Here is a 22,844-nt window from a genome sequence, read left to right as displayed (position 1 = left end):
AGAACGCTGCTGCCACCCCAGCGGTGCCACCCCAGCGCTTCGGGTGTCCAAGGCTGCAACAGCTTCTCCAGGTCTATGGCAGCAACAGGCAGCGGGCGGGTGTAGGGAATACAGAGGGGAAACTCTTCTCCCCCCCCCCCCCTTTTTTTTTTTTTTTTTTTTTTTTTTGTTTTAATTTCTGTACCTATCGAGAGCTTGCTTTGGGTTTTTGGCTTTTCTGTGAATTGGCCTTGTGGCCGGGGGTGACGTGCATCGCGTGAGCGCGGTGACAGGGGTAGCTCTGGAGGTACTCCCCGGCTTCAGCAAAACTGCAAAGTCATTAGATGCTTTTTGTGTCACACTCCGTAGGTATTGCCGGTTTCCACATCCAGGTTTCTTTTTGCAAAATCTGCTTGCTTTTTCTTTTTTTTTTAAATATTTTTATTCGTACTTATTGCTGAGGTTATCGGTTTTTTTCAATTCGTAGTTTGGTTTCAGGTGGGAATTGTGAACAGCATCCAAATTGCTTATTTCTGGTAGGCAACAAGTTTAGTTTATTCTGTAATATTATCTGAGCTGATGCAAAATAAGCCTCCGATCTGTTCCCTCCTGTTAATTATAGAGTTTGGGATTAGACGTGTTGCCTTCTATTAGGCTGATTGTTGCAGCTTGGAAAATACATGGGTTTCCAGGCTGGTTTTCAGTTCTGAAATAGGAGTGGGACAAGTCTTAAAGCTAAGTATGGGCTGAGGGAAAAATGGCTTAGGGTTTAATTTGATTATATATATATTCAATTTCTGAAACACCAGAATCGTAGCTGTTCTCTGTTAAGCAGAGGGTATTAGGAAAGGAAGGGAGAAGAATGACAGAATGGTCTGGAGAGGAGAGACAGATAAACCAGCCTCTAAAACCCACTATAAAAGCATCGGGAGAGAGGAAAACTATAGATTTTTGAGTTTGCTGGGGTTTATGTATTCAGTGGAGTTCCGTGTTCGAGGTTGGTCTCTGCTTTGAGAAATGTTTTGACCGTTTTCTACCAAGAGATGAGGGTGATCGCTGGGTGAGAAGCGATTCCCCGCTGAGAGCTGGGTGCTTTTCTGCTTTTACCAGTTGTCAGCACAAGCTCCTTCTGGCTTTAGGGGTTGCCCTGCTTCACCCGCAGGGTTAACTGCAAGAGCCTTTGATGTGCTTTCTGGAATTTCATGTAATTCCCGAAGTATAAATAGAGCATCCGGAGATTTTTTGGTAGTTCTTGTTGGGAGTAGGGGGAATATCAGGGGCCAGGAGCCTGCAGAGTCATTGGAGCGTGCAGAGGACAACCCAAAGCTGCTCTCTGCCTTCTACTAGAAATATTGTAAAAGATGATCACTAATCTGATAATTAAGTGATAGATCCAGTGGGTGTAATTACCGGTTAAAGTTGGGGGAAGCCTGAAGTAGCGTTAACAGGAATAATAACTATATCAATAGATTAAAATGAAACAAAACCACATGAACAAACCCTTACAATCCTGAAAGTCTTTGAATGGGGTGGGAATCTTCAGTGGGCTCTCGCAGTGTTTGTTTGTGATTCTTCAGCACGATAACTGCGGTGAAGTTAATTTGTGCTTCCAAAGAACAGACTGATTTTATCTTGGAAGGAGGGGGCTAAGGAAAAGAGGGAGAGCATAAATATATGGCTGCATCTCAGTGTGTGTCTAATATGGCAAAATATAGCCAAAATTGAACTATGTATTATCTCTTTACAATTGGCAGTTTTTACAGTAGAGTTGAGTTATATAGATAATATTATTATATCTTGAAAACTCTGAGTTTTGGGCTACAGGGATGTCTTTTTCTATAAAGTGGAACAGCAAATACCTGCTGCTCTCTTTCTTCTTCAGCCCTTTCCCCCGTGCTTGAAAAGTTGGTCTCGTTTGACTGCTCAGATCATTGAAATCTTAATTAGGAGATTGTTAGCTACAGATGTCATCTATTATATTTATGTTGGACAATGAAAGTCTCAACTGTATCTTCCTGTTGCTTACTTGAGTACTGATATATCTAGTGTTTAATTCGTCCAGGTATTTTAGTTTTCCATCCAGTTTCTAAAGAAAAACCCGGGAGTCAAAAACCTCATTAGGAAACCTCACAAAAGTATTTTTGCATACAGAACTGTGCATAGTTCTCTCCTAGAACATCAAACTTTTAAAAGGACCACAAAATTTATGAATATAAGATTTTGAAGGTGAAATAAGAAATAAAAACAATTACAGACCCACAATATGCAGTGTGTTGTAAATCTTCCTCTCTTCCTGTCTTCTGCGCCAGAGTCATAAATTAACACTGTTGTGTCACTGAAGACAGGGTCATTTGATTTATTATTTTCTTTATCTCAGGAGTCACTTTAAAAGGTTTCATCAAACCAGTAAGGAATTCAGGATCTCTAAGCTTGATGTGCAACGCTTGCTCATGGGATGTGAATACTTAGGGACAATGAGAATGCAGTGATTGTGTTTTGTACTTGATACTATCTGAGAATATTGATGCTCAGATTAATTAATACAATTTCCAAGTGCCTGGAACTTGCTGTTTAGAAACTATGCATAATATTGCTAATAAAAAAAAAATAAATTTTTTTTAAGTTCCACCAAAATTTTTCTCCCCTGTAATTGGATGCAGACCTGTCACTGAGTTCGTCTTCTGAAGTGAGTAATTAAATTTAGTTGTTATTGTTCTCGTATGAAACCTCCGTGTTTTGCAACCGGGTGTTTTGTAATAGAATTTATGTGAAAGATGCTAAGCAGAACTAAAGCAAACGCTCACGAAAAACATGAACATATGCCCTTCTCTTAAGGTTGTGGTTTGGTATCTGATACTGGGGCAGAGAGCTGCAGAGAGCTGCCTAGATAGCACGAGGCAGCGCTACCCGGAGCTGCACCTTTCATTTTAAACAAAAATCTGTACTGTTTGGGGTTGTGTGAAGGTGTTCAGCCGTGTGTGAACCATAAAATGGTCCATCTTTGCAGAGAGCCTGAACCAAAAGACCAAGAGGGTGAAATTCTTCACGTATTGAATGGGTCTCAGCTGGGCTGCCACCAGTGATCCTCCACATTCTGGTTATTATGAGTCGCTGCAGGTAGTGTGGGGGAACACCACGGTGAGGAGATGAATGGGAAAGGAGCTGAAGGCTTATAAAGAACAGAATTAAAACAAATATAGATGGACATGGATTAGCAAATAGTGATGCTGTGCAGTGAAGGCAGTTTCATTTCCTTTTAAGATGTCTCAGCTTCCAAAAGTATGTGAAATGCTGACGTACGGTGAACCCAACTCTGCTTCATGACAGCTCTTGCAGTCTGGTGCCTCCTGAAAGGGCTTGAACTGGAAAGGAGGAGAAAGATAGAAAGTGCCTGACTGTAACGTAGAGAAAAAGGCACTTTCAATTACATAAAATTAGTTGTTTGGAGGCAAAATAGGTCTGCCAGTTTGCGGCAACTGTAGCTCTCCCCTCCTTCTGATGTTAGGTCTCAGACAAATATTAATCATATGGATTTTCAACATAAGCCAAGTGCTTGAGTCATTGCGAATCCTTCTGTTTTGAAACATTAAAAGAGCTGAGTAATGTTAAGATTAAAATTATTTGTAAGATTTTAATTTTCAAATGGGAAGGAGGGGAACAAAATAAAATCATCAAATCAATCCCAGGACTGAATGTGTTTCTTAAATGAGATTGAAGATCTTGGAGCCGCTCTTGATGACTGGTTTGGCGTCTTTGATGAGAACAAGTAACCTCCCCAGTCAGCCAGGGACCTCCTGGACCAGTTTGGTTTGTTCTTGTGGTTCAGTTACTGGTTCAGGTGGTCAGCAGCTAGTCTAGCAGAGAGCACCCAACCAGTTTCAGGATAACTTGGTGACTTGGGGTTCATTTTTCTGTAAATTTTTGCTGCCCTTTTTACTGTAGTAACTATTTCTAACAAAAGTTGCACTTGTGTCACTTAATATATAAAAAAAATGCATTTTGTGTGGTATTTGTATACATATACACTTTCATTAAAATAAAAGATGCTTATTCAAGATCTATTACTAAAACATACGTGGTATTTAAAATTGACCTGATTAAAATAAATATATGAACTAAGTATTTTCTGGTGACCCTTTCTGTCATGACTGATTGCTTTAAGTGACTGTTCGTGTAAATGAATTTTCTCCCTAGTTTGGAAAAGGAAGACACTTTCCTTCCTTCAGGGAAGGAATGTAGTTGTTACTGAGCTGGAAGAAATACTCTGATTGCATATATAGATTGTCAAAATCTGATTTAACGCGCTGTAAATTTGGAGCCTCAGTGTGTATCTAGGTGACTTTGATCAGGTTTGGTGATTTGACTTAAAGGTTTTGACAGTGCGATGTCATGTCAGAGTACTAAAATATTAATAAATCTGTGGTACATTAGGTTCTTGGTAGGCTTTTTCTCCCCTGAAATAATGTTAGGCTTAAGCAAATGTATTTATCTTGGCGTTGCTATGTGAGAATGCAAACTGGGGCAAGAAACTTCTCCCTTGTGGTTGTGCTTTCTAGTAATTTGGATACAAAGTGTCTAAATAAAAAAAAAATAAAAAAAACAAAGTATGGAGAAGGAGGTGGGCAGGAAGTAAAACTGCTGCTTTGGGTGCCACAAACCCAACCTTCATCTCCAAGATACACAACAGAAGAGGGGAAACGCCTCTTTTTGTCTTAGAAACAGCCCAAAAGAGGGAGGAGGGTTATTTATTTATTTATTTTTGTATAAAAATATAATCCAAATCCAAAGTGGCAGTGCTATAAATGAGTAAGTAACAATGTCTGGGCTTGGTTGCTGGTCCCCAGTTTAGGAAAAAGCAGCTAATTGGGAAGGTCAGGTAGCTGGAGACAGGAACTCCTTAAGACATTTTTTTTCCCCCTCTCATCTATTAGTGTGTTACAAATGCAAATAGATGGGCACGGAAAGCCAAAGACCCGCTTTAGAAAGGAATGAAATGAAGAAAAGAGAATGGACTTTTCCTGGTGGTGTTGCTTCAGGAGCTTGAGCAATTTTCTGTTCTCGGTCTCTGCAGAAACCTGGTGGCCCTGAATCGCAGACCTTCGTAGGAACTGCGATAAGAGGAGAGCTGACATCCTCAGCAAACACTTAAATGGCTTGAGAGTTTCACTGGGATGGCTAGTGTTTACCTTGTCCTTGGGCTGTGCTTTGCACTTAGCTTCTGGAAGCAGGAGTTAAAGGACATTTAGTCATTTTTATTAACTTTCGGTCACAATTGACGGCAAAATGGTAATGTGCATATTCCAACCATAAAACTAAAAGACTTCCAAGAACAGCATCTGCTCTCTGGTGACGGCTGGGAGCAGAGAGGCTGCTGTTGACCCAGCTCACTCTTCCTGAGGGATGTAGGAAGTATTTCCAGGAAGAGAAGTTCCAGTGGATGGGAGAGGTGACCTCCAGCCAAGCGGGGTGTGGAGCCACGGGATCCCCTGTGGCCACAGTCCTGGCACGTACATTCCTGTCTGGAGCCTTAGGCTTTGTCTCCACGGGGAGACTCTGCTATTTATAACCTCAGGAGTGTCACATTTTCATAGAAAAGTTCTTGTATTAAAAAAAAAAAAAAAGTAGTGATGCTTTAGGGAAGGTTGCTTCTAGTGGGAGTATTGTACTTCTTTCCTTCAGTATTTTGTTTCTCTTCCATCCTCTTCTGTTGGAAACTTCATCTGGGGTCATTTTCTGTCCAGTAGTGAGGTGGGTAATTTCTGACTTTTGTCCACTATAATCTGTATGTTTAGGTGACCTGAATATATAGGTGTACCTTTATATATATATTTTTTCATATTTTTTTTGGCTATGAACTCTACAAATCCATTTGGATTTTAATGCATTGTAAAAGCGTGAAAAATAATGAATCACAAGTTTAATTTGCAACTTCCTTTTAAATAACGTCAGCTTTATCTAGATAGGTTTTTATCTTGTCTAAAAGCTTTTTTTGCTAGATATAATCGGTATGTTAAAAATACTCCTACTATAAAGACAGCCTTCATTTTGAGAGCCCTGCAAGTGTGAAGATAGTTGGAAGCACAGTGATACATGTTGCTTTAACGTAACATCTTTTTTAGATACTCGGTGTAGTTTCTTTTTTAATAAGTAACTGTTTGAAAACGGGCAATACTGAATGAGAAACATCAAAAGCTTGGTTCTATCAGTCTCATCACAAGTGGTACCCGAAGGAGTTACACAGCTCTAATCCCATACTTGCACTAGTAGGGGTGAAAAACAGTCCTTAGGGGGTTTTAAAGGTCTGTGATGAATATGTCTCAAAAAAAAAAAAAAAATTTGAAAAACCTACTACAGTAGCCTGATCTGTGGAAGAGAACTTAATTTTTGTGGCTGAGAATCACGAATAATTGGTGAGAAACGTATTGTGAACCAAAAGCAAAATTAAAATGAGACCTGAGGGCAGTAGTTTTATCTGATTGTTGTATAATCAGTATGAGAAAAAAAAAAAACAACCAACAACCAAACCAACAAATGTTGATATTCCCTTGTTTTCTTCTGAAAGAGTACAGCTGTATGCAAAATGTTCCAGCTGCAGAATCCTGTGAGGGGCATAATGCCGCGCTGTAACTTCGGTACCAAGGGGGTGTGTGTGCGGTGCTGAATGGTGAGGAGGAGGGAAGGAGGCTGAAGACTATGTCTAGATCAAATGCATTTTCTTCCCCCCCCCGCCCCCCCCCCCACCCCAAGCTGGTGATCCGTTTGAAAGGATGCAATGTGTGTGTGTGTGTAACTGGTACTGCTGGGCTTTCTCATCCTGAAGTGTGTAAGAATGCTCCACTTTCAGAAACTGGCGGCCAGAAATCACTTCAGTCGAGTGAACAGTCATTGTAGTTGCATCCAGGCACTTTTCCTGTGGACAGTATTAGCTTCTCTTGATCTGTAGCTTCTCCACTGACTTTGAACCCAAATTTTTCTATGCACTTAGTGCCTGTTGTGCAGACCATGCAGTCTGCACGCTCTCAGAAAACAGGAGGCTGCTTAAATCATCTTTTGTGCATGTAGGTGCTGGACCAGATTTTATACACATGACGCTGCTTGGCCCTACAAGATGCCAGTTCAGTACTTATCCATGTCCCAGCCCCTTAAAAAAAAAAAAATCAACAAACTCTTTTAGTGGTGGATTTAAATACAAATGGTCTTTCAAAGTGACTTTGAATTGTCTTTTTACAGCACACTTTTCATCGCTAAACTTTTTAGAATAGCTTCTGGGTGTAGCTGGATATTTGAAGAGGCAAATAATGTGGTAACATCAGCTCACTCTGTATGTCCACCTGTCTGTCCCCAAGCAATAAACTGGACTGGAACCAGCTCTGTCTGTCTTGTTACTTTAGGGTTATATCTTTTTGCTTCATTAAGATCTTTCTTGCCACTTCTTACATGTTTTGAATTGCAAAAACCAACAAGAATTTGTTCAGTGCCCTGTGGTCAGTGAACCAGCTTTTCACTGGAGAATCGTTACTGTAGTCCCAGAAGACAACATAACTTGGATTTCACATGAAGTTCTGTTTGCAGGGAGGGTGATAAAAATAAATCTGTGCTTACGTACCCAAACGTTTTGACCTGGAAACCAACATAATGAATATAAGATGTAAGAATGTTACTTTTGGAAAAATCACTGGTTTGGCCTGTGAAATATTCACAACTTTTAAAAATTCCTTCCTTCCTGTGCTTTTTTCAGCTTTGTGCTTAACACTGAATTTCTTGTTGGTTTTTTTTTTTCTAGAATGCAACGTGTGGGCTCTCTGTATGTGTTTTATGAATGTACTTGGCTTAGACTTCAAGTTGCTTTTTAGAAATAAACTCTCTTCTCTCTGAGCTTGTCTCTGGTGAGCCGTCAGCGTGTTGTATAAAGAAGGCTAAAAGCCTAAAGTCACTGAGCATCGCTTTTTCGTAGCAAACTTCACAAGAACTATTTCACTCCAATTTCTAAACTGTGATTTCCTTTGTCTCTCTTGCGAGTGCCGTGGAGGGAGGGCGGTGTTTGTTGCTCTATTTGCCTTCCATGGCAACCGCAATCAAAGCGGGGATGGAGGCAGAGAGGTGTGGGGATGCCACCACCACCCAGGTTGCCTCCTTATTCCCGTACCCATCCCTACAGCCCTCAAGTCTGGAGGTGAACACAGATTTATCCAACTCACGATGCTTCTGTTAACCCCTCCCAGTAGTTATTGTGGTAAATACAAATATTTTTATGCTGTGTTTCAGTGTTACACCACACTCCCGAGCCACGTCGCTGTGTGTGTATAAAGCAGCCCGTGTTTCTGTTCTTTCTGAGGTTGGGGGGGCACGAGGTGTTTTTGGTGGTGGAAGGAAAGAGAGATATTGTTGGCTTGAAACAGCTTCTGCCCCGGGGTTGGTGGGTGGGGTTGTGTTCCTGGTGTAGGGCTTGTTGGCACATGAAGAGGGAAAACTACCATCTCATCCCACTCCTTGGGTTGTTTGCTCGTGGGTCTCTTCTGCGACCTCTTCTTTTCCCGCCATAGGTGCCCTTTTTGGGCACATACATTCATCGCTTCCTTAAAATTTGGGATGGCATCTGTTGGAGAAATGGGTGTTTAACTCAGTTCTGCTCATACCCTTCCTCTCGAGAGGCGTTGGTTGATTGTTTCCTGTTTTTGTACCGAAGCTATACTGGAGACGTATCGCTTTAAAACACTTCCAAAATGTGCAGAAGTGCAACAATAGCGCTGACCTCAGCGGCGAGGTCACACCCAGGCTGCTTCCTGTTTTCTTCTTGGGGAGCCCGGGGCCCCCACCATGGGAGCCCTCCCCTCCACGCCTGCCCCGGGGGGCGCGGAAATCACTGACAATGAATTCCCTCGCACAAACCCAAAACTTAAAAATCTGGAGGAAAACATTCGGTTCGCATTTCCAAGCTTATTTTCTCAATAGTAACCTTTATCTTTTAAATGAACCATCAGTCTAGTTTTTTTTACTGAAATATCCAAAGACGTTCCACAGCTAACACACCCCCCAAAGTATATGTTCAAGGTACAGAAGGGAAGGAGATGTGCTGAAGAGGTTTGAGAGGAAGAAAGAGCATAATGGCACAATTACAGCCCTTAGATACTGTTATTTCCACTTACGCCCCTCTCTGCTCGGATTTAAGTATTAGTTGACCAATATAAAAGCCCCTTGCTTTGTTGTCTTTGTTTATTGATGCAGTACAGCCACAAATCAGAACAAAGAATTCTTGGGAAAATGAGTAGCTGGGAAGGTCTCTTTGAGAAGCAGAGGAGAGACAGCATAGGGCCAAGGTAGAGTAAAAAAAAAAAGGCATTAAATGTTTAATTTTCCTCAGTGGAGAGCTGAGTGTGTGTGTGGTCCTCAAACAGCTCTACTCCAGTAAATATATTTAATGTAAAATTCCAACCAAAATACTTTTATATATGAAGGAATGTAGCTACAGTATAGTGTTAATGTGTTTATTTTAAGTGGCTGTTGTGCAGGCAGAGATTTCAGTTGGTGTAAGGCTTTGTCCACTATAGCAACCTCGCTCGACTTTGAACCATTCTTGAGTATCTCAAATCCATTCTCTTCAAGCCGTAAGAAATAAAACCTATGTTTTTCTTCTCTCTTCGTGGCTTTGGGGAGACATAAATGAATGGGCAAAGGTGCCCGCAGTCTTGATTAGTGTCAATAAATGAAGAAATGTTATCAAAGCCACCTTCTTTGGCACATCCTGAATATATAAAGCGTCAGTCTGAGCCTATGGCTGTGGGGAGGGCGAAGCCTGCAGAGGCTGGTGGCAGTCACAGAGGACAGGCAGGTGACTTTACACGAGTAAATTCAGTGTATAAAAGTGTTTTGGGCTGAAGCCTGAATGTGTGAGTTACCAATATAGCTCCCTGGAGAGAGCTCTGGAGTATTTCTTGGTGTCTTTTTCCTATAATTAGCAAAGCTCTATAGTTAGCATTCCTTATGTTTGGCCACCTGTGTGCTCACTGGTACCCAAAAGCCATTATGTTTGGCCACCTGTGTGCTCACTGGTAGGGATGATCACCCAAAAGCCGTGTGAAGCCTCCTCTCTCCCTCTCTGCTCTGAGATCTTACTGCATGTGAGTTGAAAAATGGAGATTGATATATATGGGTAAGCACTTACTTCAATTCTACACGGCTGGGGTTTTTTTGATACAAAATGAAATGATTTCCAAAATAAATCTTTAGTCAGGAACTCTTAAGAATCCAGTCAGACTGTTTTTCTGCAGTCCATTTAACCTCTGTATATTTGGCACAAAAATGGCCATGTGGTGTGGGGAGGGACCTATCTACACTTCTCTAGTCTTTTTTTCTCCCTCCTGTCTATGTTGTGATTTTACACAGGAATAAGCTAAGCTTGCTGAGGGAAGTGAAAATACCTTTTTCTAATTTTTTTTTTTTTTAAAGAAAATAAATTACTTAGCATCTTGGTTTGTAAAGTGTAATCTCTGAGGCAGAAATGGCTCTGCTGTGAAGAACTAAAGGTTTTTATCACTACACACCTTTTGAGTTTTGAGTAATCTGCCCAATATCAGTCTGGTTTCAGAGCCCCTGTGCCAGGTGCCTGGAGTGAGATGAAGTCCCTGCATCCCACCTCATGCGGGACGTGTCCTGCCCTGTCACCCTCCTGGGGTCACACAGGTCCCAGGCTCCCTAAATCTTCTTACAACCCATTCTCCGGGGCGTTTGGGGAGAGTTTCTCCAAAGAAAAGGGTGTTTTTCCAGCCACATTCAGTGTTTGAATCCTTTGGTTGTAGAGAAAGTACTTTGGAGACAAGAATCTGTGGTAATTAGTCACTGCCTGCCCGTCTAATGAAGAATTAAACTCTTAGCAAATGATGCTGCTCCTGAATCAGGAATGGTGTGAGGTGTAATTTATCTGCGGAGCACTCAAGCCTGCCGCTGGCTTTCTTGGTGCTTGATACACCGTGGAATTTGACTGAGTTAATTATTTTGCCTCGGGAGGCACTTTATTTCGGTCTCAGTAAATTCACTTGTAGGAGTCCGCTGGGGAAAAAACGGCACCGAGGAACAGTTCAGCCCAACAAATGACATTGCTTTTAGGAGGGCAGAGATGTGCTGCCCTGGTTCCACCAGGGTTCCTGCCCTGCTCTGCTGCTCCTGCTGGGAAGCAGCTCCTCTCCTTGACCCCCTTTCCTCACCGCTCGGGTGTCCCACCATGGAACACCCCCTGGCTACCAACGGCATGAAAACCTTCTTCCCCTTCCCATTGCTCATCCCCTCTGGGCCATAGCAGGTGATACCACTCATGGTGACATTGCCTTTGAAGGGAAGCATCTGGCTTCTTCAGCAGGGTTTCTACCTGTGAATGTTGAAAAGAAGATACCACCACATCTAAGGTAACTCAGAGTATTTTTTTTTCTCTGGCTGAATGCTTATTAAAAATATTAGTAGATCGGGGAGGTAGAGGTTATGTTGTCTCCAGTCTCTGGAGATGGCAGGAGGAATCCCGACTCTCCTCCTGCCCGTGGCTTCTCTGTGTGCACTGGGCTCCTGCAGAACTTCCCCTTTGGAATAAAGACTCTTCCAGGCTGTGGAGCACTGCTCCCTCCTGGCTCTGGACTCACTGATAGGCTTAAAAACAGAATTACAGCAAGTAAATCCGGTCTGGATTTGACCGGAGTTGGAGATGCTGCTCTGCTGCAGAGTTAGTGCCAATCTGGGACAGGATCTGTGAGAGCTTCCCCTCTCCCCACTCTGATTCTGTAATTTCCTGTGGGCTCCTGGAAACGGGGCTTAAAAAAAAGAAAGATCCCAAGTGGAAGTATCTTGCTCACGGTTCTGCAAAATGCTTTATGGTGGATGATCAGCCGGAGACAGGAGCGGTCGCGGTGGGAGCTGCAGCCAACAGAGCGTTGGAGACACTTCAGTTTAATGGTTAAACGCTGCACTTAGTTTGTTTACTGGAGTATCCCGGTGTTTATAGATAGCTTAAGAATATCTCAGAGTTTGCTGTTCAGCTGCTGCCTACTGGAAAGAAACTAAAATACTTAAAGCTAGAATAATCCAGTTCTAAAATGAGTCCAGATTTTAGAGAAACGCCTAGTGGCTGAGGTATAGCTTGACCTTGAACCCCTGATACATTTCTGCAATAATGCTAATGATCTTGCAAATTAAGAACATAATGATGTTGCCAGGACTTTTCAGCTAAAAAAAATAAATTATTTCAGAAAAGTATGAAACATTGTCCTTTAGTTTGCTTAGGAATGGATTTTTAAGCTAAAGCTTCTGAAGCGGAGTTGTGTCCAGGTGGGATCTCGTGGAGGTGTAACAGGATTTCAGGCTGGTCAGTTTGATGGCTGTTCAGCTGCGGGGACAGCCCAGTACAGAAATGGCATTAATGAGGAACAGTACTAATAGGGATGGCATTAAAGTTGTTAATACTGACTTTATGGTTAAAGCGGAGCATGGTCATTGATGGGCCTTGAGTGCTGGGCCGGTGCTGCAGCTAATTTTCTAATGCTCATAGTTTTACCTATCAATAAAAACACTGCCCCGATTGAGCTACTCGTGCCCAGCCATGCAGGCTTCCCCTTAACAGTAATGTCATTTGCTTTATCAGAGATTATTCTCTGGGTTGAAGTTACTGTTTACAGGGCACTGAAGTGTGCGGCAGGGTATGGGGCAGAAGCTGACTTCCCTTCTCCGAAAATTAGAGATACATCAACTTCTCTGTCAGGAATCTTTATCTTCTGTTAAAAATAGCATGTGAGACAGCTGAAACAGGGCAGATACCGTGGCTGCTTTAGACACTTGAGTCCATTGTTTTGTTTGTGTTTTACCTTTGTGTAGGTTCTAGAAAAAAAAAAAAAAAGGGAAAACATTTTAAAAAGGATAATTTGACAGTTGGAACTGAAAGTGGGGCTTTCACAGAGGTACAGTATTCCAATAAAATATATTAAAATTGTAATTAAACTTCAAAGACTATAAAGACATGATTATCATGCACGCTGAAGTGATCACAGTTTTTAATGCTTGATTTTTGAAATTGGACATTAGTGTCGATGACTTCTACTTTATGCCTGCTGTGCATTAAGCAGTATTAAATACTCTGGGCTGCTGGAACAGGAAGGTGATGGTAAATAAAGCAGTCTCTTAGAATATTCACATATGGATGATGTGTATTTGTGGTTGAACAGAGCACAGGTTTAAGGAAGGGAAAGGTGTGACCTTCGTAGTTTGCTTACGTATAACTGAAAATATTAGACCTAAGTCACCCCTGGGGTCTTACCAATTAGGATGTGTTTTGATTTGGAGATGATCCAATTTGTTTATATTTCTGGGTTTATTCTGAAATGGACTTTGTGGAAAGCTTGGAGGGCAGCTTGAAAGAAAAAAAAAGGAGCAGATGGATAATGAATGAAGATACACTTCTTGAGTAGTGAGAAGTTTTGTGGCTCTCAAACACTTGTGTAAGTCGCAGGTCCAAGGGTGATTATCTTATTAGTAAGTTACTTTGAACCAAAACCCTTCACTCTTTCCATCTGTGAAGTGTTGCATTTTATAGATGGAAAAAAAGCCTTCCTGAGCCTGTCTCCTAAGGCACGTCCTGCTGAACTGCAGAGAGCCAGCAGCTGGACCAAATGAAGGGGCTCTCCTGGAGCTCCACAACTTAACAGACACACTGACCTCTCTTCCCTTGTTCTTTTTCAATGGGCTAAACTGGGGGGACACTGCTGTATGGTCTCTCAGACTTCATTAAAAAGCTTAGAATAACATTTTGAGTAGGTTCTTCTCCCACTTCTTTCCTTCCTCCCTCAATTTTCATTTTGTGAGCAGTAGTCTGACTTCCTGTATTTCTTCTCTATGCTAGAAGTGTTTGGGGTTTTTTAGATATTGTAGTGAGCTGTACCAGCACGAGGATGCTTTTAGGATAGTTTGGTCTTTACCACCCCTGCTCACTGTATGGGGGCTTTTGAATCGAAAACATCAAAAAAATTCTACAAAAAGCTGTAGAAAACCTGCTATTTCAGCTGTAGGCTAGGATTCGTAGTTTTCATCTTTAATTAAAACAAAACCCGCCTTGGATGTGCAGGTGCAAAGGTGCTTGTATGATATTGATTGATATTAATTGTATATATTGATGCTGAGCTCTGAAGTAAATGTTTAAGGCGCCGCTGCAGCCTTTGCTCTCTGTTGCCATCTTGGGGTGAAGACTGAAGAGGTTTCTGGGTGGGTGTGAAGAGCGGCACAAAAAATGCATTAAAACCAGTATTTTAAAGTACAGTGGTTGCTTCTGTTGACGGTTGCTTCTCTCTTCAAAATAGACTTCATTTAATTCTGCTTTTCGTGGTAATTCGGGAATTGAAATAACTTAGGTCTTGCAAAATTTATTGGTCATTGTACTAAAGCGAGTATCTATTTGGAAGCCTTTCTAAAAGCAGCATAAATATATATAGGTTCGTGGGGTTTATTGGTTTTGTTTTTTAAAGAGGAGAAAGTGATACTGAAACTTATTTTTCTTCCCTCATTGGCAGGTTTTCTTCACCAGTGGAGTGTGAGAAGTAGAGAGTGAAGATGAGTGAGCTGGAACAGTTACGGCAGGAGGCAGAGCAGCTGCGAAATCAAATCAGAGTAAGAATTGCTAATTGCTTATTTTTCATGATGAAGTTCCTCCTTTAAAGGAATAAAGCATAAAGATCACATCTACTGCTTGCTGCTGTTTTTGTGCAGAGCTTAAAATATTTTCAGGCTGAAAAGTAAGCCATTGGTATAATGAATACATTCATAATAGTTCTTGAACAAAATGTTTTATTTCTTATTGAAGTTTACTGTGTTTTATTACTAGGCATGTATGTGTCTCTACACATTTTTCATTTTGGATTTAAAAAAACAAAAAGGGTGCGGCAGAATTCTAGGACCTGGGCATGACAAGTTGGGGTTATGGGTATTGGAAAAGCTTGGTTTTGGGTTAAAAGTCAGCACTGCGCTGCCACTCTTGATAAACATGCAGGTCAAAGCATGGAGTGGGAGGGAAAAACCTTCTGGGGTGGGTGTCGTGTATTTTTATTTTTTTTTTAAATTACTCACTGGAGATAAATGGAGTGTGAGCTGTCATGCCCCAAACCGGTTTACCAGGAATCTGTTGCAACATGCCTGTGTGTTTCAGTGCTGCAGTCTTCAGTGGAGGGACAAGTACAAAGTATAATAAGGATCTTCAGAGCCTGTTTATTCTTCATCAAAACTTCCTTTTCCTAAACATGGAGCATTCATGAATCTGATTTATGTGGGAATGTCTCATTTGCAAAGATTCCTATCAGCTAAGACTATGGGTTTCTTAGAATACGTTGTGTGCACAAACACTGGTTTTTGTGTGTGGCATCTGCTGGCAGTTCATAGAATCACAGAGTGGTTTGGGTTGGAAGGGACCTTAAAGACCATCCAGTTCCAACCCCCTGCCATGAGCAGGGACACCTCCCACCAGACCAGGTTGCTCCAAGCCCCATCCAACCTGGCCTTGAACCCCTCCAGGGATGGGGCAGCCACAGCTTCTCTGGGCAACCTGGGCCAGGCTCTCACCACCCTCACAGCAAAGAATTTCTTCCCCAGATCTCATCTCAATCTCTCCTCTTTCATTTTAAAACCATTACCCCTCGTAACGTAATTAGTGTTTGCCTCTTTGGATCTGAGTGCAGGGCTGGACATCTTGTGCTTCATTTTAACTTCAGATCCAGATGCAATTAAAAAATGGTCCCAATGACTTAATATCCAAGAAACTCTCTGACCAAATAATTCACTTTCATATTTGTATAGGTGACTTCTATTAAATTATTGCACAGTTTTATTTCTAAATTGGTGTTTTGTTAGGGAGGGGTAAGAGAAAAGATACAGGATATAAAAAAAAATAAGTTGGGGGGTTTTTAAAAATTTTTTTTAGAATATATAGTGGGCTGGTAATTTTCAGGAATTATTTGGGGGGATAAAATAAGGTTGCAGGAATATTGAGTGCAGGAAGTTTGAAGGGTCAGTGAGTGATGAACAATAATGAGACGGGTTTATGGTTAAAGTTGGTTCCCAGTTCTGTCTATAATAGAGTTCCTGTGTGATGCGTGTCCTTGCTTTGAGGGTTGAAATTCAGGATGGGATTTTTGGAAGTGTTGCCTGTTTGGCACGGTGTCACTTGAAATTGAGTGACATCTTAAGAAAATGCATGCAGTTTAGGGGGAAAACTGAAATCTGTAGCGTGTGGTAGGAGATGATGGGGGCTGCACATGTATTCTCACAAATACTGCATTGTTTGCTGCACCAACTGAGAAAAACCTGCAGTTACAGTTACACAGGGCAGCTTTTTGGTGTTGTGACACTAATCATTCTGTTCTGATGGGACATATGTAGAAGTGACAGTTAAAATGTAAGAATTAAAATAGCCTGTTGAAACTTTGCTTTTCCTGCACCTTTGCCAATCGTTCAGCAAGTGTTACCCCCAAGTATAGGTACTGCTAATGGCAAGTTCTTGAAGAGAAATGGCTTTGTTTCCCTCAGCCTGCATTCAGAATTCATTTGCTGTTGAACATCCTCAAGTATTTCAGCTAAACTAAACAATTAAAGTTGTTTAAAATCCAGTGTGTTTCTTCCTGTGGCTGAAACAAGTCCTGAGTGCTAGGGGATTTGCTCCTCTGGTATTTTAAACCCCTCCTGATTCCAGACGTCAACATTTTATAAATATTTCTACAGTTTAGACATTTTAAAAATAAGTCGAGATGACTTAATCCGCTCTCAGGCTCGCGTTCTGGGAGGAAAGCTATAAAGGGTGGTCAAAATAAACACGCGCTGAGGAATTGTTCAAGTTGTAATGTCAAGTAACTCTCAAGCAAGAGCTTGAAAAACTTTTAGGATCCTGGTTTGAACACGTTGATGCTGTTCCAAAATGTGTGAGTAAATGTTTCCGTTCCTCCTCTGGGAGAGGACGTGGCCACTCGTGTGGGGATCGAAGGCTTCCTCAGGGTGGGGAGACGGGGGAATTAGCGGTGGAGGGGAAATTGCAGGGAGTTTGAGAGAGGCTGGTGGCCCATCCTTCAGTCCTGCTGCCCATAAGCTTTACCTTGTGCTGTAGAAGCTCCTGTTTAAGCTCAGTTTAAGCCAATTATTTAAACCATGCTTCTCCGAAGGGGTTGCTCATGGTGCCTCTTTCTGTTTCTCGAAGGCGGGAGCCTGAGCAGGGGGAACATGGTTCAGTCGTAACTGAAACCAGGCCTTGCACAACACCAGTTGTGTAAACTGGGCTGAGTGGGGCCGGGTCAGGTCTCCAGGCTGTGCTCTGGTCGTACGAACCAGAATAAAGTGTGTTTTCTAGGTAGGGTTGAATAATACGCAGGAAGTCGGGCATATGCCCGTAGAATCTGAAATAATGAAAAAAACAGATGGAATATCTGTAGGGAGACCTGAGCACCAATCATTCCGTGAAATGAATGAGTGCTACTTGAACTTTTTAAAAATTTTTTTCTTCATTTTGGAAGATGTTCAGCAGCAGCTTAAGCTTTGCTGTAAGGCTGCTGTCTGTCCCGCTGGTCAGATCCCGCCTGTTAATTTTTCATCCCTCCTCTCCCGACCACCACCATCACACCCGTGACAGCAAGAGCCTCACGTGGCCCCGAGTTTGCTAATCCCCTGTAACCTGTGGTTGCTTTTCCAGGTGGATCAGTTCTTCGGTCCTTCAGGCCCGAGCGGGGAAGGCGAGCGGGGCAGAGGGTAGGCGCTGGGACGTGGCGACGGCTCCACATGCCTTCGAATCACACACTTGTGTGATTCTGCCCCTTCTGAGGTCCCTCTCCCTCCCCTACCCCCGCTTTCTGTGCCAATTCTTTACGTTCCTCGGATAATAAAACACAGGAGGGTGACAGAAGGCACTTTGGCATGTGAGATCCTTGTGGGGTTTTTGGAGTGTGGTGAAGTTTTTAGCTTTAGAGTTGTTTTTCTTGAGACACTTTCTCTCAGCGGATGCTCAGTGTTGGCTTTTAGATTCCAATTGTTCTGTTTTTGTTGCAGGATGCCAGGAAAGCGTGTAGTGACACAACTCTTGCCCAGGTATGTTCTGGATTCCACGTGCAAGCTCTTAATCAATACATAAAAAACATAAAAATCCCTACACTTTATGACTGTAACACGTTCCTCTTTAGTTAACTGAGAGAATAAAGTGGAAGAAGCCTTTGTAAATGCACTGTGTATTTACACAGTTATTTAAAAGAAAACAAAACAATCCCACCAAAAAACCCAAATAAATAAAACAGCAAAAAAATCCCCCAACCGGTCAAAAAAAACCCCCATCATCTTAATGGGTCCTGCTTCCAGTTTTCCTTTTAAATAGACTGTGTTTATTGTGCTTAGTATATTTAGAAAGACTTAAATAAATGTCTTTTAGATGTATTTTGGAAACAAAAGTATTTTGCGTCTTTAAGTTTTGCCATGCTTTAAAAAGTAACAGTGCAATAAATATCGGAGGATTTTCTTCCGTTGGGTTTTAATTGAAAACTTTCAGATTTGATTGTCTGAAATAGCCTCAATATTACATAGTATTATTTTTTAAAAAAGCTTTCTGAAGTTTCAGGCGTCCCCGTTGTGAAGTGTGTTAGTTTATCTCTGTAAAACCTGTTTTCCTCGGGTTTGCGTGGGCCTAACCCTGGCTTCTACACTAGTATCCTTTCTTGGTTTGAATGTTGCGTGCCAAGATGGATTATTTTCTATCAAAGTTCAAAAGTCTTCAGTTATCTCGTGTCTTAAAAATAGTTCTCAGTATCTCAGGGGTTTGTTTTGTTTATTTTTAGATCACAACAAGTCTGGACTCGGTGGGGAGAATTCAGATGCGAACAAGGCGCACGCTTAGAGGTCACTTAGCCAAAATCTACGCTATGCACTGGGGATCCGACTCCAGGTTGGTACAGGCCATCCCTAAACCTAGGAATTAAGGCTTGGAAATCAGATGAATTCAGAATTAACACCAGGTTTTGGGAGCCCGTGCGGCGTCGCTGCCCTTGCAGGGGGATCACAGCCCCCGACTGTGGTGGGGTTTTTGTCTTTAGTTTTAGTTTGCCTTTTTAAAACCAGAGTGGGAACAGAAGAGGCTCGACTGAAAGGAGAGGCACTTTGTCTGTTCCTACTACAGACATTTTTCCTCCTTTTTTCCTCCTTTTAATTTTAACTAAGTTCTTTACTCTATTTAGGCAGAGGAGGGTGTATGTGGTGAGCCATAAATTTGGAATGATGGGTATTATATTTTCAAAGAGATTGAATAACGGTGTAACTTCTGTGACTACGGGGATTTAAAAACTTTACAGACAAATTCTATTTCATTAAAAAAAAGAGATCCTTTTGTACATAGCAGGAAAAGTTATTTAGCTTTCAGGAGAGAGTTCTGTTTCGCAGCTGATGGTGAGATGTTAACAATGCCTCGTGGTCTGCTCTCTCATGTAGTCCAGAAAGAAACAGAGCTAGAATCTGCTCTCACACTAAGATTTCTTTTCCCCTGATTTTGTTTATTTTTGTGTAGCTGTATAGCTAAAATATTAACGTATGAAAACTGAAAGCAGCTCTGGAGAGAGTTCATAAAGTGGGTTTCCAGTAAGTTGTTGGGTTTTGTCCATTGTTAATCATGAGTCCCTGTGGGCACACGGTCTGGCAATATATAGATTTTTGCAGAGTTTTTCCAACAGATGCTCCCACCACCACCCCCTCAAAAGAAAAAAAATAAATATCAGATGATATTAATATAGAAATATATTATATATATTTCTATATGATATTAATATAGAAATATAGAAATATAATAAAGAAATGATAAAATTTCTGAATGATTTGGGAATCACACATGATGTAGGTCTATTTTGAGATTTTTTTAAGTGTGTTGTATGTTAACATATTTTATTTTGTGTTTGTATTTAGGCTACTAGTCAGTGCTTCTCAAGATGGAAAATTAATTATTTGGGATAGTTATACAACAAATAAGGTAGAGTTCTTTATAATCCCTATCAATAATTTGTGCATAATTTCTGTGTTTGAGGGGGCTTGTGTCTATTATTTCTATGGCTGCAAGGCAAAAATGAAAAGAAGTCATATTTATTTAATGCAGACATAATCTTTTTGGGTTTTCTTCTTTCCTGACTGGGTGATTACTAGTGATAGGTTGTAGGTTGTGTCTCAGAAGGAATAGTTTTAGGTAGTATATAGTATTTTCACTCTGATTTGCTGGTGCAGTAGCTTGTAGCTATTGCTCTCTGCCTGTGTGGGGTTGCTTCTGAAACTAATTTGTTTTTAATTGTAGAGATACACAACCTCGGAACTTACAAGAGTGTTTTGCTTGGAAGGGAAAACAAAGGAGGAGAAAAAGAAAAAAGCAAAAATGAAAGAAAGAAAAGCTGTGAAATGAGAAAAGCTTAGGTAGAGTGTGGAGTTGTGATCTGCTGCTCTAAACTCTCCTGTCTCCATGGGTACAGCCGTCCCTTTTGTAACCTATAGTTTAGAGATGTAGATGAATTGGACAAAGAAACCCAAGTGGAATAAACAGATGTAGTAGATGTTTAAGTTTAGAATGGCTTTGCTATTACACAGAACTTCAGTACTGGTATTTTTCACCCTAGGACGTGTGGATGCGTAGATATGAAATGGGTGGTAATATGTTGTCAAATCAAAATACTGAACAGTTACGATACACAGTCATCTTGGTGTGTTTGATTGGCTATAACCCATTAATTTGGCTGTGAGTGATTAGTGGAGAAGTGGCAGGGGATGTGTGAGGTATTGCTGATGTGCTGTGTCTCCCCAAGATGCACGCCATTCCTCTGAGATCCTCCTGGGTGATGACCTGCGCCTACGCTCCCTCGGGGAACTACGTGGCCTGCGGGGGCTTGGACAACATCTGCTCCATCTACAACCTGAAGACCAGGGAGGGCAACGTGAGGGTGAGCCGGGAGCTGCCGGGACACACAGGTCAGCCACGCTCCTGCTTCAGCTTCGGGGCTCTTTATTGCACCAAATAAAACAAATCCTGAAGTTTATTGTGAGCTCTGACGTAGTTCTGTCGGTCACAGCCCGGCTGGGGGAGAACTTCAGTCACTGCTCTTGGGGTTTTAAACTTCAATTCATTCCTCCTGGGTCTGAAACTAACATAGTTGTTTTGTTTTTAGGATACTTGTCCTGTTGTCGCTTTCTAGATGACAACCAAATTGTCACCAGCTCAGGAGACACCACTTGGTGAGTTTTTGAGCTCTCTTGGCCTTTCTTTTTCCTATATTTTCTTTTTTCTTTTCCCTCTCCGGTGCCTCAATTTGTATTTAAACCTTAAAGTCCCAAATCGCCACATCCATGGTGTTAACGCTGTCGCTTTTCTCTGCAGCGCTCTGTGGGATATCGAAACTGGGCAGCAGACCACCACCTTCACTGGCCATACTGGTGATGTGATGAGTCTCTCCCTGAGCCCAGACATGAGGACTTTCGTGTCGGGCGCCTGCGATGCCTCCTCCAAGCTTTGGGATATTCGGGACGGGATGTGCAGGCAGTCGTTCACCGGGCACGTGTCGGATATCAATGCAGTTTGTGTAAGTGATTATCTGTATTTCCCCAGGGGAATAGAGGGGGAGGATAAAAGCAATTGTTGTTTGAATTTCACCTTATCCTCTGCTGAGTTACCTTGATTTAAAATCAATTACTTTGTTAGGGTAGAGACTGTTAAATTATATTTAACAAAGAAGGTTGTCTAATCACTTACAATCCAGTTTATAACTAAATTATTATTACCATTATCTCTGATACATTGAAGCATTATTGGAATAGTTTCAGCTCTGATTTTGATCAGTAACTGAAACCTTACCTTTTTTTTTTTTTTAAGAGGCAAAGAAGGGAGGAGGGGAAACTTTTTGCAGTGTGGCAATGTGTTAAAAACTGAAAATTGTAGATGAATGCGATTCTACTGAGAGGGAGTGAAACAGCCCAGCATCCTCCGCCCCAAGGATTATGTTAAACCAAAGTCTACTTGATATTTTCTGTTGAAAAGAGCTTTCAGAGAAATATTCTGGAAGGCAGAGTTAAAATCAGTACCGCTGTTGAATATTCATCCCTGGAATCACTTGGTAATATTTATAAACTGGATTATATTTCCTCTCTGTCATAGTAACACTATGTTCTGATCCGCAAGATAGAGCCCTGATAAATAGGGAACGAAATCTAAGTCTAAGCTGCATCTGTTTTTGATAAACATGAAAAATTATTAAGGCTGAGAAAATACCAAAAGCATGACCAGCAGAAAAATGCAGTTCCTATACTTAGACCTGGATCCTGAGCTCTTTCCGTTCCCGTTTCCATCGATATGGCTGTTGTGAGAAGGGCTGGGATTTGGAGGGGGTTTTTGGGGAAGGGAATTGCTGGTGGAGCCAACCTGGAGGGAACAGCGTGTCCATGGTCCCAGCTCTGCCCACGGCTCTGTGACTGCCTTTTCCTTCCTTCTGTAGGAATCACCCCTGTTATTCCACATCAGGATCTGTCTGGGTAAAATTCCCAGTCACTCAGGTGTTAGCAGTGCTGTGTAGATTCATTTTTTTTTTTAACATGCAGGTGGCTTTTTTTTTAAATTAAAATAAATTATTCTGCCATTATCTGGCCACCTCAACAAAATAATCCTGGTGGTGGTTTTTGAACAATGACGAACAATATGTTTCATAGAATCATAGAGTTGCCCAGGCTGGAAGGGACCTCCAAAGGCCATCTAGTCCGACCCCCCCGCAGTCAGCAGGGACACCCCCAACTAGACCAGGTTGCCCAGGGCCTCGTCGAGCCTCGCCTTGAATATCTCCAGGGAAGGGGCCTCAACCACCTCCCTG

The 22,844-nt window shown here is 41.7% G+C and overlaps 1 protein-coding gene across 1 annotated transcript in view; it reads left to right on the top strand.

Moving 5' to 3' along the window:
* The window catches only part of GNB4 (guanine nucleotide binding protein (G protein), beta polypeptide 4), a 26,108-nt gene that overhangs the window by 699 nt on the left and 2,565 nt on the right, over nt 1-22,844 (top strand). Inside the window, exons 2-8 of the mRNA XM_014938806.1 lie at nt 14,517-14,613; nt 18,025-18,063; nt 18,801-18,907; nt 19,915-19,978; nt 20,796-20,958; nt 21,156-21,222; nt 21,365-21,566. Coding sequence (XP_014794292.1) covers nt 14,557-14,613; nt 18,025-18,063; nt 18,801-18,907; nt 19,915-19,978; nt 20,796-20,958; nt 21,156-21,222; nt 21,365-21,566 — 699 coding nt within the window. The 5' untranslated portion in view covers nt 14,517-14,556. The remainder of the gene's footprint in view (nt 1-14,516; nt 14,614-18,024; nt 18,064-18,800; nt 18,908-19,914; nt 19,979-20,795; nt 20,959-21,155; nt 21,223-21,364; nt 21,567-22,844) is intronic.

Source organism: Calidris pugnax, unplaced genomic scaffold (assembly GCF_001431845.1).
Source record: "Calidris pugnax isolate Ruff unplaced genomic scaffold, ASM143184v1 scaffold52, whole genome shotgun sequence".
Taxonomy (NCBI): Eukaryota; Metazoa; Chordata; class Aves; order Charadriiformes; family Scolopacidae; genus Calidris; species Calidris pugnax.
Note: the sequence above shows the minus strand (reverse complement) of the source record. Positions and strands in the feature narration are given on the sequence as shown.